This window comes from Dermochelys coriacea, chromosome 8 (genome assembly GCF_009764565.3).
Source record: "Dermochelys coriacea isolate rDerCor1 chromosome 8, rDerCor1.pri.v4, whole genome shotgun sequence".
Classification (NCBI taxonomy): domain Eukaryota; kingdom Metazoa; phylum Chordata; order Testudines; family Dermochelyidae; genus Dermochelys; species Dermochelys coriacea.
Genome location: NC_050075.1, coordinates 98,019,339 through 98,036,733, shown reverse-complemented (window position 1 = coordinate 98,036,733; position 17,395 = coordinate 98,019,339). Strand labels below are relative to the sequence as shown.

At 40.1% G+C, this 17,395-nt stretch overlaps 1 protein-coding gene across 10 annotated transcripts in view; it reads right to left on the bottom strand.

Annotated features, from left to right (window-relative positions):
* TUT4 (terminal uridylyl transferase 4) overlaps positions 1 to 17,395 on the bottom strand; it is a 73,925-nt gene that overhangs the window by 11,393 nt on the left and 45,137 nt on the right. For 9 of the 10 annotated variants that reach the window (XR_006273903.1, XM_038414767.2, XM_043491249.1 and 6 more), the window contains 12 exons: positions 15,937 to 16,087; positions 13,627 to 13,713; positions 11,370 to 11,473; positions 11,138 to 11,195; positions 10,941 to 11,044; positions 10,198 to 10,287; positions 5,946 to 6,059; positions 4,548 to 4,625; positions 3,984 to 4,161; positions 3,561 to 3,608; positions 3,384 to 3,466; positions 393 to 508 (listed from right to left, as the gene is read on the bottom strand). Coding sequence is in view for 9 of the 10 variants with exons in the window: in XM_038414767.2 (XP_038270695.1) it covers positions 393 to 508; positions 3,384 to 3,466; positions 3,561 to 3,608; positions 3,984 to 4,161; positions 4,548 to 4,625; positions 5,946 to 6,059; positions 10,198 to 10,287; positions 10,941 to 11,044; positions 11,138 to 11,195; positions 11,370 to 11,473; positions 13,627 to 13,713; positions 15,937 to 16,087 (1,211 nt within the window). In the remaining variant the exon portion in view is untranslated. The remainder of the gene's footprint in view (positions 1 to 392; positions 509 to 3,383; positions 3,467 to 3,560; positions 3,609 to 3,983; positions 4,162 to 4,547; positions 4,626 to 5,945; positions 6,060 to 10,197; positions 10,288 to 10,940; positions 11,045 to 11,137; positions 11,196 to 11,369; positions 11,474 to 13,626; positions 13,714 to 15,936; positions 16,088 to 17,395) is intronic. The other variant, XM_043491248.1, reaches the window with a different exon arrangement.

Below are 17,395 nucleotides of genomic sequence, written 5' to 3'. Positions count from 1 at the left end.
AGTTCCCCTCCCAAAGCTTACAATCTAAATAGACAGTGTACTGACAAAGGCTACAGGACTGCTTGCAACAAAGAGCAGATGACAATACTGGTGTTTAGCAAATATCTTGTTAGTTCAACCATGCATGTGTGTTCACTTTCTTTCAGGAGAGCACTGGGAATTGGTTGTAGTGAGTCATACAGCTTGGGCAAGGCAAAAAGGGGAAGGTAAGGTCAATGGACTCTGAAGAAGGACAAATGGGAAGCTTTGATAAGAAAAACACTGTACTCTCTGTAATACGTTTTTCTTATCTGCATTGAACATGCAAGCCATGAAAGTCCTCCTCAGTTAATATGATGATCTGAATTAAATAAATTTTAATTTAAGAAGTCTGCTTCATGTATTTTACCCACCTTCTCCTTTTCGGACAGTCTTTCATGTAGTGACCAATTTTTCCACAGACACGGCAGCATCTATCATTGGGTGCCAGCTCCCCATCTGTCAATACTTTGGAATCAAAGAAGTATTCCTGCAGACAAGTATCAGACTTTTACACTACAGAAATTATTCATTTATTAATTTACAACAGCCAGAGAGGACAGATAAATCAGATTGTCCCAAAGACCTAAAGTGAGGTGGCATGCTTCATTTCCTACTCTCTCATGTTCATTCTATGACAGACTCCACACAGCCTTTAACTTAGTCTAAGTTAAAGCCAAAATATGTGTTTTATAAAGAAAGCAGCTTGGTCTACAGGAGTGAACGTAGTAACTCCCCTGTTAAAATCACAGCTCTGGGACAGACTCCCATTGTGAACTTGGGAAAATCATTTAACTCATCTGTATGAATGGGGTGTGATTTGGAGGTGTGGGGATTAGTTGTTTATTAAAATGCTTTGAATAAATAAAACATTATAACAGAATAATTTGTAGTATTTCCCTGATGTTAGGGTGCACAATTAGGGCATATGTTGACTTGGCCAACTTTTCTGTTAAATGTTGGATGAAACTTTGGGACAGAGCACTGCAAACTCAAAAACATCCAAGATATTTCCATTTAGGTACTGGAGCATCTTGTTGAATGCCCTTGCAAACAATGAACACAGATGCTGCTTGAGAGACGGTTGATTAATAATAATCTGTGATGTGGTTATTACACAGACACACATACATTTAGTTCATTTTATTCCTCAAACACAAAAGACTAAGTCTAACATGCTAATTTATTACTTATTAATTGTATATATGCAACATCCAAAAGCCCCAATCAGATCAGCACCCACTGGGCTAGACTGTCTAAACACAGAGGAAGAGACAGACCCTCCCACAAAAAGCATATGATGCAAGTTAAGACAAAATACAAGCGAGTATAACCAACAAATGGAAGGAGTGGAGGAAGGAGGACCATGGTAATTGTGATAGCCATATTTATTTACATATACTAGTTATATGTCCAATTTGCAGATTTTGAAGGTGAGGGGGTTTTTTTGTTTTTTTTTTTTTTAAAGATATAAGCAAACAGTAAGATTGAGATTTTCAAAAGCACCTAAGTGACTTAGGAGCACAAGTTCTGTTAATAATCAATGGAACTTGCACTCCTAACTCACTTGCTTTTGAAAATCCCTTCTTATCTAAATAATCCCATCTGGCCACCTGCTTAGCTATTATTTCAGGGGTGGGCAAACTACGGCCCACAGGACTGCCAACACGGTGGTGCCACAGGCCCCGTGCCACTCCCAGCACCACGTCCCTACGGTCCCTGGCAGGGGGAGTTGGGGAGGGGGGCGCGCCGGCACTGTGGGCTCTGCGTGCTGCCCTCGCCTGCAGGCATCGCCCCGCGCAGCTCCCATTGGCCAGGACCGGGAAACCGTGACCAGTGGGAGCTTTAGGGGAGGACCCACAGGCAAGGGCTGCAGGGACGTGGTGCCGGCATGGAGCCTGCCCTAGCCCCGTTGCATGCCACTGTCACCCTGGAGCTGCTCCAGGTAAGCAACGCCGGGCCGGAGCTCACACCCTGAACCTCTCCTGCACCCTGCACCCCAACCCCCCACCCTGAGCCCCCTGCCACACCTTGCACCCAAAACCCCTGCCCTCAGCCGCACCCCTCCTGCACCACAATCTCCTGCCCTGAGCCTCCAGCTGCACCCCATGCACCTCAATCCCCTGCCTTGAGGCTCCAACCCCCACCGCACCCCTACTTCACCTCACCCCCTACCCTGAGCCCCCTCCTGCATTTCCCACCCCCTCCTGCACTCCAAGCCCCCTCGTACACCCCGCACCCCTCCTCCTCCCCAACCCCTTGCCCTGAGCCCCTTCCTGCACACCACACCCCCTCCTATACCCCAACCCCCTGCCCCACCCCTACATTCATGTCCCTCCATGCAATTTCCCCACCCAGATGTGGCCCTCGGGCCAAAATGTTTGCCCACCCCTGTATTATTTCAAGGTTTTTCAAAGATGTTGTTTGTTTTCTGTCTAAGATACAGGTGTTTCAGCTAAGACCCTTCCTCGGGTGTAAACATCAGTCTGCAAGCACAGGTTCTTTGAAAAAACAATCGCTCAATGGAAACGGATTTCTGATAGTGGTTTACAGTGGACAGTACATGTTCTACTGGTTAAGCTTGAAAAGTTTATTTTCTTACTGAGCAACCAGTCATTACCACTCAGTGAAGAAATTAATAGTACTGGGTATGTGCAAAGCCTGATGGGATTGTTCCTTCTATTTAGCAACTAATTCAGACCATCACCAAAGTTCTTAAAGCCTTTAGTGTGTTTTAAAGCTGATTAAGCAACACGTTTTCTGACTGCTTTAGCAAGAAAACTAGTATTGATCATTATTTTAAGGATTCACACTCAACTTTTTGTTCCTAGATAAAATCTAGGATTCTCTTCCCTTTTGATGATGTATTTTGTACATTAGAGCTGCTTATCACATAGCTGGAGAGCCAAATGCTGCTCCCTGTCTGTAAGTATAAGACAAGAACAAAGTTCATCAGCTTCATATTTTTATTGCTGAGGAACTAAAGCAATAAGCAAGTTTTATTTGTTTATCAAATAAAATATAATGACAATGGTTATATGTGTACTTTTTTTTTTTTTAATAAAAAAGGTTATATAAATCTACATACAACTCGTGTGCTTCTGGGAAGTTGCCAGTGAGGTACTTACTATTGCAAAGGGTTTGATCTACTACATAGCTCCCTTCTCTGAGAATGCTGAAAATACCTGCCGGTCTGTTTCTATATACCTAGTACTCAGCCTTCTATCCAGTTGTACCTTTTTTATTCAGTTTATGCATGAGTGCATGTCACACACATTTGAAAGAAGCCAAGAGAATGCACCACTCTGATGGATATAGGAAAGGAAACTATATTAAAGCTTAAGACACAAACAAAGAGAACTTACAGCTTCTCTTCCCAGGATTGGATAGAATGGGGTACCAAACAGTTTTCTTCCATTGATAAATGCCTTCATTATGAAATTGGTCACTATTGAAGAGAAGATAAAATCATTGGAAGACAAAAGAAAGGCACTTTGCTTTAGAAATTAGTAAGAGCTCTGTAGTAGGAATAAATATCTTACTTTTTCTGGAGACTCCAGCACCAAGATTATGATTCAAGTCAAAAGGATCTAAGGGAAGGAAGAAAAATAACCAAGCAAAATATGTTGCAGCATAAAATAGTCTCTCACTTAATATATCTATTTAAATGTGTATGGTCCCTTATTATATACACTCATAGGTGGGAGAAGAGCAATTTTTAGATTATTGATTGCAATGAGTGTATCAATTGATTGCAATAGATGTGAATTGTGTACAGAAGAAATATTAAAAGTTAGGGGTCTATTGTCCCATTTACATATGCTGTAGGATTTGCAAACCAAAGTCTCATCATCATTAATGGGAGTTCCCCATGTAAAGATCCTGTGCATCAATGGGAGATCAGATCCCCAAGCATGTATTCATGGTTTTGTTGCATAACAGAACAGAAATTCAACAAAAGGTACCTTCAATGGCAATGCATTTGGATGTCCACTGTTTCTCAAAGGTGGTTAGTAGTTTCTTCTGCCGAATGCTGATCACATATTCCTTGAAGTCAAATTCTTCAGTGTAGAATCGCAGCAACCCCAACCAGAGTTCTCCAAGTGACTCGGTGTTCTTTCCAAGTGAAGGCAAACGCTTCTTCTACATGCAATTTAAGACACAGTTTGTATAGGTACAATTAATCAAGTACTTTCCCCCACAAACTACACATCTTAATAAGGGGCTTGTCTACATGAAAAAGTTATACCTGTATAAACTAAGCCACGACTTTAAATGGATATTTTTATACTGCCATAACTCCCCAGGTGGACATTTATTCCAGTACAAGAGTGCATTTTTCTGCTTTAACTTTGGAAGCAAGTTTGGAGTTTTTGGTTTAGATTACTCTTACACTGGAGTATGAGTATCTACACAGGGAGTTATAACAGTATAATCATGACAATTTAACTATGCTGGTATAACTGTTAAAGCTCTCTCATGTATTCAAGCCCTATGTTTTAGTGAGTATTTTGGAATTGGAACATTACCAGCTCTTCCATGTCATCAAAGAAAAAGGCATTCCATCCATCAACCATTCTCTGTGGAATCTGTTTTCCATCAAATATCTGCAAAAACACAAGAACAGTTATCTTCCTAGTGCTCACTGCCACCTTGGGTTTAAGTAATCATAAAACAGTGACAGTTTTGCTGTGAAGACTCTTGCAAGAACAGCTTTCTATTTCAGTATTAGTTTGAAAGGTGCTCGGCATTACATGGAAAACATTCAAATGCATTTTACCTAAAGGCAATTCTGCTCATCTATCAAATATTTCATGTATTTTAATTTCTTTGTTCCTTAAAACTAAGAAAATGTGCATAAAATCATCCCACCTGGTTGCAGTCAGCTGCTCTTTCCTATTAAGTCTCTAAATTAAGAGAGACCATAGCTGGCCTCACCCATCATGACTTTAATTTGGATAGGCCAAAGGAAGACTCAGCTGTTACTTAAATACAGCCCCAGAAGTAGCAATTATTAGACCATTAAAGTAGTGGCAATGAAGTGACTCAGCCAGAGTTCCTCTTTTATGCAAAGAAGGAAAAAGCAGATAGATCTGAGAATTATTCCCATCAGGGAGCTCCAGAAAACGCCAGCGTTTCAGGGAAAGGCAGATGGCTGAATAAATGCAGTTTGCCTCACCTTAAATAATAATGGAGGTATATAATGTTATTTTATTAGTAAAATTTCTTAGCATTTATGAAAAAAGAAAAGGAGTACTTGTGGCACCTTAGAGACTAACAAATTTATTAGAGCATAAGCTTTCGTCCAAATGCATCCGATGAAGTGAGCTGTAGCTCACGAAAGCTTATGCTCTAATAAATTTGTTAGTCTCTAAGGTGCCACAAGTACTCCTTTTCTTTTTGCGAATACAGACTAACACGGCTGCTACTCTGAAACCTTAGCATTTATGTAACACTATCTTCAAAGCGATAGGAACATTAATTGTTCCAACACCTTATCAGGTAGGAATATAAACATCACCCTTCTTTTGCAGATGAGGAAGCTGAAGAGCATTTGAGTAATATGCCCAAAGTCATACAGCAAGTCGATAGCGGAGCTGGAATTAGAACTCAAGACTTCTAACCTGGGCCATCATTACACCTCCTTGCTGACCGAGTCCTCTTTCTCTTGATTGTACAAACACCATAATTTGACCAAAACCCAAGAAAGTGAATGCAATAGCACATAACCAGGTCCAAAATACATTCCTGGTTTTGCTGCTGTTTTCTTTTTAAGTGTTACTTACAAAGTAAAAGTTAGAAAATGGATGATGAAAAGAGGCCCAGGATTTTCATTTGCACCCATTACCCCTAGGACAAAAAACTCTCAAATCTGACTTGAAAAAACAATGCCACTTTTTCCATTACATCTTTTCCTGAAAACCTACCTCCTGAAGAACTGGGATAACTGGGGGATTTCTCTGTTGCAGAAAGTACAACACCATAAGGATATAGGCATATGAAGATAGGCTTCCTCTGGATGCATCTCCAATGTCGCAGCGCTGGACAAAATACATTTTGAACAAAGCACTGAATGAAAATTAAACTACAAGGTATTTAACTCTGTGAACTATGGAAATGAACCAAAACTCAATTACTGTTTCAGAATTAAAAACTGTTTAATGAAGTCTGAAAGATAATTGTCAACAAATTTAGAGAGAGACACTGTCAAGCAGTTTAGGAACAAAATTTGACCAACTCATAAAGATTCAAGGATCTGATGGGAAAATGTCTTCCAAATTCTATGGCCCACATTTTCCAAAGCAGCCTCTAAAATTGTGCAGTTTTTGATATCCAGCTCAATTTAGTTCCAAAACTTCAATGTTGTGAAACCAACGTTTTCCTAACCTTATGTTAACGAAGATGCTTCTATATTTTTAGTTTTATTTTTTATTTTAAATTTTTATTTTAATGATTTTGATGTGTAGTTATTTTCCTGTGGTATTTGCAACTTACTTAATTGTTACATTGCACTAGAGTATAATACCCGCTAAATGTGAAACCAACTAGCCTACTTTCATTGCCTAGGCTCTATGAACATCACGCATAAATGGTGAATTACCTTATTAAAATTGAAAAATGTACAATTTATTATGGTTTTATTAGTCACAGATATGGACATAAGATTTTATGAAACATATCAATTTTAATCTGGCAAATTCCTTTTAAAATATTTTGAAAATATAAATGCTTGCTTTGCTGTAAAAAAAAAAAATTCTTCTTTAGCTATATATTAACTGTAACTATTATCAAAATGGAAGACATTTATTAACCTGGTCTGGAAAAATGAGACCAGTATTTTGTGCTACTTACTGACCCCTGAGCTCACGTGCTAACATACAGATGTGCTTTTAAACGCTGTTCCCATGTCTAGCATACAAATAACTCTTATTGGCCGTTCACTTTACTCTAAATACATACACACAATGCAGTGCAACTTTAACAGACCCTTATTAGGGCTGTCAATTAATTGCAGTTAATGCCTGCGATTAACTGAAAACAAAATTAATGTGTTAATTTTTTTAACACGTTAATCACATACCTCTGAGGGGGGAGGAAGGTATCCGCGGCGGGGGGCTGAAGCACTCTGGGGGCGGCAGGGGAGCTGAGGCCCAAGCCCGCAGCTCCGGGGGGTGAGGGAGGGCTGAAGCTGCAGCTCCAGGGGCGGCAGAAGCCACAGCTCCGGAGATGGGTGGGCCTGAAGCCACTGCTCCAGTGTGCAGTGGGGATGGGGGCCTGGAGCCACTGATCCGGGGGTAGTGGGGGCCAGAGCCCCGCATCCTGAGAAGGGCTGAAGCCTGGCGTCCCCCACCCCGAGGGGGGTTTAAGCCCAATGGCCCCCATCCTGAGGGGGGTTTAAGCCCCATACCCTGAGCGGGGCGAAGGTGTAGGGGGGGCAACAATTTTTTGGGGGGGGGGGGTCAAACTTTTTTTTTTTTTTTTAGTCAAAATGGGGTCACCATCACAAAAAGTTTGAGAAACACTGCCAAAGAGAACAGAGGCCTGGCAAACTCAGCTTCCCTGCACCAGCCTCTCCTCCCCTGCCGCATGCCAAATACCTGAGGTAAAATCCACCCTCCCTTGTGTACAAGAGCTACCTCAGCTAAATGGAGTTATGTAAAAATAATAATACACCTCTACCCCGATATAACGCGGGTTCGCATACAACACGGTGAAGCTCCGACACGCTGCTCTGAGCAGCATGTTAAGGGGGCCGGGCCAGGGGTTGGATAAGGAGCAGAGGGTCTCGGGGGCAGTCAGGGGCTCCCCCCACCCCCAGGGTCTGGGAGGCAGGAGCTGTGGAGGGGCACTTTTGGGGGCCCCGCAGTTCCAGAGTGGCCCGGGTGATTAGCAGGGGGCCGGAAGCAGCCCGCTCTGCTTCCCTCGTCCCGGCCCCAACCGTGTCGCTTGGGGCAGGGGGAAGGGATTCCCCCCGCAGTCACCGGCAGCGGAGCAGCCCAGCCCCAGCCCGCTCCACTCTACCAGCTCCCAGCCGCTGTGCTCCGCTTCCCACTGCAGGTGAGTGTGGGACCTTTCCCCACCCCCCCAGCAACATGGCGGGGGCCGGAGTAAGGAAAGCAGAGTGGGCTGGAGCCGCGTTGTTCCGCTTCCCGCCGCCGGTGAGTGCAGAGGACGTCCTTTCCCCAATCTCCCCGCACTCACCGGTGGCGGGAAGCAAAGCAGCCTGGCCCCAGCCCGCTCCACTCCTCCAGCTCCCAGCTGCGGTGCTCCGCTTTCCACCACAGGTGAGTACGGGGAGCATCCTTTCCCCAACCTCCCCGCACTCACTGCCGGTGGAAGCGGAGCACCGTGGCTGGGAGGTGGCAGCGGAGTGGAGCGGGCTGGGGCTGCGTTGCTCCGCTTCCCGCCACTGCTGGTGAGTGCCTGTCAGGAGGTGGGGGATGTAGATATGGGTCAGAGCAGTCAGGGGACAGGGAGCAGGGGGGTTGGGTAGGGGGTGGGGTCCTGGGGGTGATTAGGGACAGGGGTCTCTGGTGGAGGTGGTCAGGGAACAAGGAACAGGGGGGACACCAAAGCAAGTTCAATAGAACGCAGTCTTACCTATAACATGGTGGGATTTTTTGTCTCCCGAGGACCGCCTTATATCAGGGTAGAGGTGTAATAACAATTCTACATTTGTAAGTTCAACTTTCACGATAAAGAGATTGCACTACACTATTTTTATGAGGTGAATTGAAAGACATTTCTTTTATCTTTTTTACAGCACAAATATATGTAATCAAAAATAATATAAAATGAGCACTGTACACTTTGTAGTCTGTGTGGTAATTGAAATCAATATATTTGAAAATATAGAAAACATCCAAAAAACTTAAATAAATGGTATTCTATTATTGTTTAACAGTGCAATTAAAACTGCGATTAATTGCAATTCATTTTTTTAATCACTTGACAGCCCTAGTAAATATTAATCTAAATTCTTTGTTATTAATGAACACATCACACATTCCACTATCCCAATTTTGACAGACAGGGAAACGGAGGCAAAAGGATTTACGTGATTTGCAGGCCAGAGGAGGAGTGTCCCAGCCAGAGAAAGTCAGGAATTCCTGGCTTTCAGTCTTGGGCTTAGACCCCATCCCTCTCTCAGCTCCCATTGTGCTCTTCCAAATAATGTAAATACAGAGTCTAATCCCCACTTGTGAATTAATTATTAGCATAAGTGATAATACACTGGACAAATGACTGTCACGTTCTGGAACGAAGTCAGAAGTATATTTCAATTATCTCAAGGGACAGCAGTACATTAACAGCTTGCATTATGGTACAGCTCTGAAGCACTAATAAAACAAATTCTGCTGTCTTTTCATGAAAATCCATTCATGTAGTTAATTAAATAATGTAGAGCAAATAAAGAAATAGTGTTTCAATCAACAAACAAAGAGGCTGCATGCCAAGTCATTTACAGAGCCACATACCATTTATCTCCAAGATCTCCCTGCACAAAAAAAAATTTCTATTACACTTTTCTGCAAGATTATAGGGAAAAGAAATTTTTTTTTTTTTTAGCTAAAAAAAAATATCATCTGGATGCACAGTGCATTCTGATTCCCAATTATATTGTTAAGCTTTTTTGTTGGTGTAGCTGGCTTGAGTTCAGGAAATTAAAACCTACTTTTTCAGAATATCAGCTTTCCATCAAACACAAATGGTTCAACAGCCAACAGAGGGCATTTAGTCCAATTTCTGTTCTGGAATATGTTTGCAACTTCACTGGCTTCAATGGGAACTCACCATACATACCTGAGGACAAAATCTGGTTCTAAGAGCTTGTCTACATGGAGCAGCAATGCGCTCTAGAGGGGTGTGATTTCTAAAGAATATTATGGAAGATTAGTTTGTGCCAGCAGGGTCTACGCAGGCCACTTAGTGCACTTTAAAAGTCACACTCTTCTAGGGCACATGTATAGACATGCCCTAAGGCTTGAATATGCCCATACACAGCCACTCAGAAGGTAGCATCTTAATTCTCAGATTAAGAAGATTCCGCTTGTCTCCTTTCTAGCTGGCATCAGCATCACGTAAGCTCTTTGGGACAATGACAGTCTAGCACAGAGCGTAGTGCTATACAAATAATAAATATTGATAAAGTCATGTTGTACTGTATCTTTATATTACCTTAGCAAAAACTTTCATTGTATATCCCAAATATTGCACTCTAGGATCAATAGCTGCATATGTAGCCAGCATTCTTGTGTTATGCTGTGCCTGGAAAACAGACAAGTATTAGACATAGTTTAATATGGTACAGCTTGCAGTTCAGACATGGGGATGAAGAGAGCCAAAATATACAGGGAGGCAAATTCTATGCTCAGTGGCACCCATGCAACATTTCAGTGTGGTTGCAAGAACACAATTAAAGGCTGACTTCAGACCAGTATATATGTAAAAATTAGCACCTGAACACACAAGCTTGTTCAGAGATGGAGTCACTCAAAAACTGAGCGAATCTGGGGCAAATCCTGGCCCCTGCTTTGCTGATCTGGAGGGGCCCACGGCAGGAAAAGCTGTTTGTTTTCACAGTGTAAGAAAAGAGCCAGAAACTGAAGGACACACAGGTTCCATTAAGCTGAAAGGCCACAGTGACTCCTCTGCAGCTCAAAAAAGAAAGGCCCCTCCACCACTGTGCCACAAAACTAACCAACTACCTGGGCTGGGCACTGGGCTGAGGATTTGGGACTATTTTAATTAAAATATTTTAAAAAATAGGATATGGTAGTTTCATTTCTAATTCAGAATTATTCCCTAGTAACTTTAATGCTATCTCCATCTTTTAGACTTCCAAGCATTACCACCCGTAGGCAAACTTTCCAAACAATCCTGCAAAGTATGCATTAGTTTTTACAGAAAGAGACACTTACTAGCGTATTGTATAAGCTGATGTCTCCCTCTAAGCCACTCCGTCTGTGTTCAAATTTTACTATAGGCACTTTGGCTGTTGTTATAGGCAAGATGTTTTTTAAACCTGAGGCAGGATAAAATATTTCCATAAATGTTCAACATACAAATAGATACATGTAATTGTAAATATCATGTAGAGTACATTTAAAATACGTACCTGGATGCTTTTTAAGAATTTTTGCCAAACCTTCAATTATTTCCTTACAATTTAGTTTCTAGAAAAATAAATAGCAAAATCCGATCAATTCACTATGGATCCTCGCCCCACAAACTGAACAATTATATTATATTATATTTCATGGAGTAAGTGAATGAAGGATCATAAATCTTTTTTCATTTTCAGTATAAAATGTAATTCCAACATATATTTTCAAATACTGAACTCCCACCTCTGCATTTTCATGGCCTTCCAAGGTCATGCAGATATCCAGATCACTGTCCCGGAATCCAAATCCATTTTTTGAAGAGCCAAATAAGCACAGTCTGGCTTTGTCTAACCAAAAGAATAGACAAAAAAGTCACTGCTTACTACTGGAAATTGTTTATTTGAGATGAGAGGCTGGACCCAATTTTGCATAATATATTTAATGGACTTTTAAATCAGTTTTTATTGGACACCTCTGACATCTCATGTCAGACAACAGAAGTAACTAACTGGTACATTATTTTAATTTCTATGTGCAATTGATGAGAAATTAAAATGCAATTTTTGATGTGCCTGCTGTGTTAGGGACTCGGTAACTAATTATTACATATAAATTTCTACATGAATTAATTGTTTTTTTACAGTACAATAGAGTTTTAACAGTTTTGAAAAGTACGTAAGTACATGCAAAAAACTAGTTATAATACATGTTAATGACACCGATACTAAGGTACAGCTATTCGTACTTGATTCTTTGTGATTTTTTTGGTTCGTTTATACTTCCCATGGTTTTGCAACTGTAGGGATATAGACTGACATTAAACCAGGATGTACTATGGTTTTAAACTAGTTGGGATATTAGCATGAGCGTTAGGCTCAAAGCATGTGATCAAAAAGAATGAGATCATGAGAAAGAAGAGGAGTTGTGTTAAACTGGCAATGACCATTTGAAATACCAGTGTTATCTTATTTAAGGTTGGGCTGTAGTTATAAAAATAAAACAAGGTAAATTGGGAACCAAGCGCAGTAAATAATTGGCTATGTAAGATACTGCTTCATCTGGCTTTAGCTAAGGTCTGATAATTGACAATGACATCACTTGTTTGTTAATGGCTATAAAAAGGTAAACTCAGGAGTTCATTGCTAATACCTGCCTGATCAAGCTGGAGCTGACAATATAGGTTTAAGCACCCCTGGGTTCAGCCCATTTGTAAGTGCCTTGATCAAACAGCTTATAAATGGTTTGTTGCTCTTTGGATGTAATAAATGGCTTATTTAGACTTTATAGGCAGTTTAGAGCAATAGTATACAAATTATTTGGGCTTTGGATGTAATAAAGGAATTTAAGGTTAAATTGTTGTTGTGGTAATAAATACAGGTAAATAACCCTGTATAAATCATGGTAATTCCAACAACAAAATTCCATTTTCTGTTACTAGGAAAGTTTGATTGTTTGGGATGTTTCTCTGTGCCCATTAACCATAGTCTATGGTACAAGATACAAATAATGAAGCCAATGCAGTTTCTGAATGAAACTTTTTATTTCCATTTTGGGTTATTCATTTCCATTTTTGTTTGAAATTTATTTTCACTCACTTATTAATAAGCATGGTAATATAATTGAGAAGGATTTCTTTCTGAATGACCTGTTTTAGATCACTATAATTTGTTCACTTTGAAATCAGTGATAAGAAACTATGTCGATCAGCTCATGGCTACTTTCAAACCTTTGATGGAATCAGAAACCTTTAGTCTTAAGTTTTTGTGACAGAAAGGTAGTGCCCTCAATCCTTAGCTGTCACCAATAAGCACAGGGCACAGCTGAAGGGTGGAGCTGCAAAAGCAGCATTCACAGCTACCTGATCTTGGGGCCAATTCTGGAAGAAAGAATGGTCTTCTGGGTAAGACAATAGAGTGGAACTCAAGTGACCTGGTTCAATTCCTGATTGTACTACCGACTTTGGGTGCGACCTTAGACTTAGTTTTTCTGTGCCTTGGTTTCCACAATAGATATATATTGAGAATAATGTTTCCTACTTCATGGAAGTGATGCAAAGATAAATTCATTAAGATTTCAGAGGCACTCAAACACTATATTGACAGGGTCCATGTAAGTATATGGGCCACAATGCTGCTCTAAACTATATGCAGTTGGCTATAGCCCAATAACACTCTTTCCCTCCCATGGTAGGCCTCCTGTGCTTGGGGTCAGCTCAAGAGTTTTGGTTATGTCAACCTACATCGTGCAGGCTTCCCCCCATGCTGGGGAGCTGCATCAGTTGCCAGCATCACAGGGGCAGCACAAAGGGGCCAGAGAAGGGTTAAGGATTGAGTTTATATGTCTAAAGGTACCTTTATATACACACTCAAAGGGAAGATGCCACCATTTTAAAATAGACAAAGGAACAAAGAAAGACAGTTCTATATTAATGGGCTAGACAACTGGAATGAAGGGAGACATTTTAATAACAAATGATAAGTGGTTACCTATTATTACATACCATTGTATTCTTTTCTAATAAATCTTTCCAAACTTGCCAGAATTTGTTCTCTGTTTTGTTGCTCAGAGAAAGGAGGTGATAATTCATCTGAGAAAAAAAAGTTAGACTCTGATGTAACATTCCACTATATTTTTGGCCCTAAATATCTGATTTTATGAATTAAAGTATTTGCTAATATTTATTCTCTTTGAATACTGATTTTTTTTTTTTTTTTAAGTCTGACATTTTCTACGGTAGTTAGTACTGACTGCATTTTACTTTGGGACTTGATCCTGTTGTCATTACTTAGACAAAACTCTTGGGAGCCAATAAGAGCTTTGCCTGAGTGAGAGCTGTACAATCCGGCTAATACTGTGGGCTTGTCTACAGCAACAGTGCTGCAGCTGCACCAATGCAACTGTGCCGCTGTAGCACTTAGTGAAGATGCTACCTACGCCGATGGGAGAAGCTCTCCCATCAGCATAGGTACTCTGACTTCCCAAGAGGCAGTAGCTACATCGACAGGAGAAGCCCTCCTGTTGACATAGTGCTGTCTACACCAGGGGTTAGGTCAGTATAACTACATCACTTAGGGGTGTGGATTTTCTATACCCCTGAGTAACGAAGTTATACCCGAGCAATGTAGTTATACCAACATAACTTGGTAGTGTAGACCAAGTCTGAGGCCACATTGCTTACCGCACCAAATCTCTATTACTCCTGGGGGGATTCTGCATCAAATATTAAAAATTCTGCCCCCCAAAATTAAAAAATTTAGTGAAAAATTCTGCAAATTTTATTTGTCAAAATAATGCAATATAACCACACCAGTTTCAATTGTTTTGGTAAGTTATTTAAATTACAATATAGAAAAAAGTCACAATAACAATCAGCATTTCCTAAACACATGAAATTAAATTACAAACTCTTGTAACTAATACCCTGCATCCCAGTTATAATCCTGGATTTTCATTTAAATTAAATTACAGAACACCAAACAGCAATAAAAAAAAAGTAGAATGTCATTTTAAATTGCTCAGACTTTTACACATGAAAGTCATACAGTTTTGCTAATCATTGTCCTGGATCTGGCAGAGTACTTTGGGAAGTGCTTGGTTCTGATTGTCCTGACATTTTATCGACTGCTTGGTAAATGTTATATTTGCCCTCAAAGTCTTTTTTTTTTTTTTAAATGGGTAGGTAAAATAAATCTTGAGCTGTAATCTAACCCCATTGTGCCACTTTGGTATAGGAAAGAAGTTAGAAAGCACATAGACTTTCCTACCTGATTCCTTTAATGTCATTTATAAAATTTTACATCACTCTGGCAATGTAGGGGCCTTAAAACTTTTACACGTTTTATGCTCCTGGGGGAATTGACTGAGAATGGGAACCGTTAACTAACAAGAGGAACATTAACAATGTTACTATGCAGGGAGGCAGCTACATTTCTGCCTCAGGTAATGAGATCAATTAACCATCAACAGCAACATTAACAAAATGTGGGAGAGGGGAGGGGTTTACAAAAGCTATTTTCTTTAATTTAAAAACAACCAAGTTTCAGTAACATGATTCTAATATTTAATAAAGTGTTTTTTCCGATTCTCAAGAAGTTACAGACAAGTTACTAGGCAGGCAGGCAGCTATATTTCTGCCTCAGAGAATGATATCAATTAACTAGCAGGCAGGCTGCTACATTTCTGCTTCAGGGATAGAGCCTTCCTTGAGCATAATAAAAAGACATCCCCTCCCCTCCATGCCTGTTGAGTCGCAGTAGCAAGCGAGAGGAATGCAGTCTCTTTCGCTTGTTGGCCAGGCCCGCCCCATGACAGTGATCAACTTCTCCCCCACAGGCACGCATGCCCAGCCTCCCTACCCCCACAGTGATTTGCCTTTCTTAGGCTGCTTCAGGCACACTGGAACAGACTGCCTGGGCTGCCGGGGAACAGGTGCGTGTCCCCCTGCATATTTCTTTTGCATTTTTCTGTGTGGGGGGCACAGAAATATATAGACCATATGAATTCTGCGCCCCAGCAGGTGTGCAGAATTCTGTCAGGAGTACTCCATGCACATTGGCTGCCTATTCTCTCCAAAACCAATAATAACTAAAGATGAAAATTCTTGCTTATTTTGGGGCCAAATTCTTTGCCAGCCTAACTCTACTGACTTCAAACCGTATGACAAAGCAATATGGGCCAAATTCTGTTTCAGCTACATTACTGTACTTCCTCCCACTAAATTAAAGGGAACAGAATTCGGCTCTAGAAATTACAAATTACAGCCTGTGAAGTGAAAAGTCCTACACTAGTCCAACAGTAATACTGTACTTACCAAAGCATCTCTTACACACTATATCAAGTATTTCCCGAAATCTGTTTGTCATTGGTGGTAGTGGTTTTAGATCAATTTTCTTAAAATCCTCTGGGCAGTCATTTTTGGAATGGCCATCACGTTTGCAGATGCTGCATACTATAGTTGGAGGCTATTAAAAGAAATAAAATAAACAAATTTTAAAATATTTCAATAAATGAATACTATTTCCATAGGACTGTGGTGAGCAATAACAGCGTTTATCTACAGAACAATAGAAAAGCACCCCCCTTGACAAATCACTTTTAGCTCTTGCAGTGAACTACAGAGCTCAGGAATTCTGCCAGAGGATAAAGGGAAAGGAGACGAAGAGGAGGGAATCACTCTCCTACTGAAATCAAGAGCTTTTCATGAGGAGGAAGGGAACTAGCCTTCCCACTCCAAAACTGTATTTGCCACCAAGTATATGCACAATTAACCTCCTAGATAGCGACCTACTGACTGATCTGTTAAAGGTGATAAAAATGTAACGTTACAAGCCCAGTCATGTAGTACTTCTTTAACCTTCTGTCCCATAATTCTCTCCTAATTCTAAAAGTCAAGGAGAATAGAAAAGCTTGTTGGGCAGAAATCTGATTTTACCAGTGTCCCTTTAATAAATTGGACTTTTACAAAAAAGTCTGAAATGAACTAAAACATTTTAATAATCAAAATGAGGAAATATATGTTTATATTACACAGCTATCACTCACAACAGATCTAGGCCCTTAGAACCTCCACTTTCATAACATGCTATATTATCGTCTCTAATACCACATGTTATCTGACACTTTGAAATTACAATCAGACTGTTCTACAGTCTAAGTGTCAAGAAAAGGTGGGAGTGGATAAAAATCAATGTTTAAAACAAAATTTAAATATATTTTTATTTAATTTAAATAAAAATGATTTTAAAAAAATTAAATCAGATCTTTTTTTATTTACATTTAACACAGATTTATTTTTAGGGGGGAAAAACGAGTTAAAATTAAATTTGAAATTAACAACTTATGTTAAGGTCTAAACTTTTTACAATCGATTAAAATAATCTAAATTAAATACAGAAAATAATATTAAGCAATACGTTTCCTACCAAGTTGTAAAAAAGTCAAAGCAGCGAACCCATGGAAGTTACTTGCTAAACATCTGGAATCAGAGTTTGCTGAAATGCTACACTAGTTTTTGATAGCCTCTTCTACAGGTGCAGAGAAAATGTTTTCCTCATTTCAGTTTATTCAATTAATTCAGTTCAATGAATAGTTCATTCAAAGTTAAGAAAGCAATGGGAGTTAAAAAGCAGGAAAGCTTGTTTTCCTCTTCCGAATAATGAGTAGGTATGAGATTCACTAATTCTAAAATATTGAAAAACATGATGATTAGAAACAATAGTTCAAGTTACTAACTATATTAATAAAGACACTGTAGAAATTGCAGTAATCCT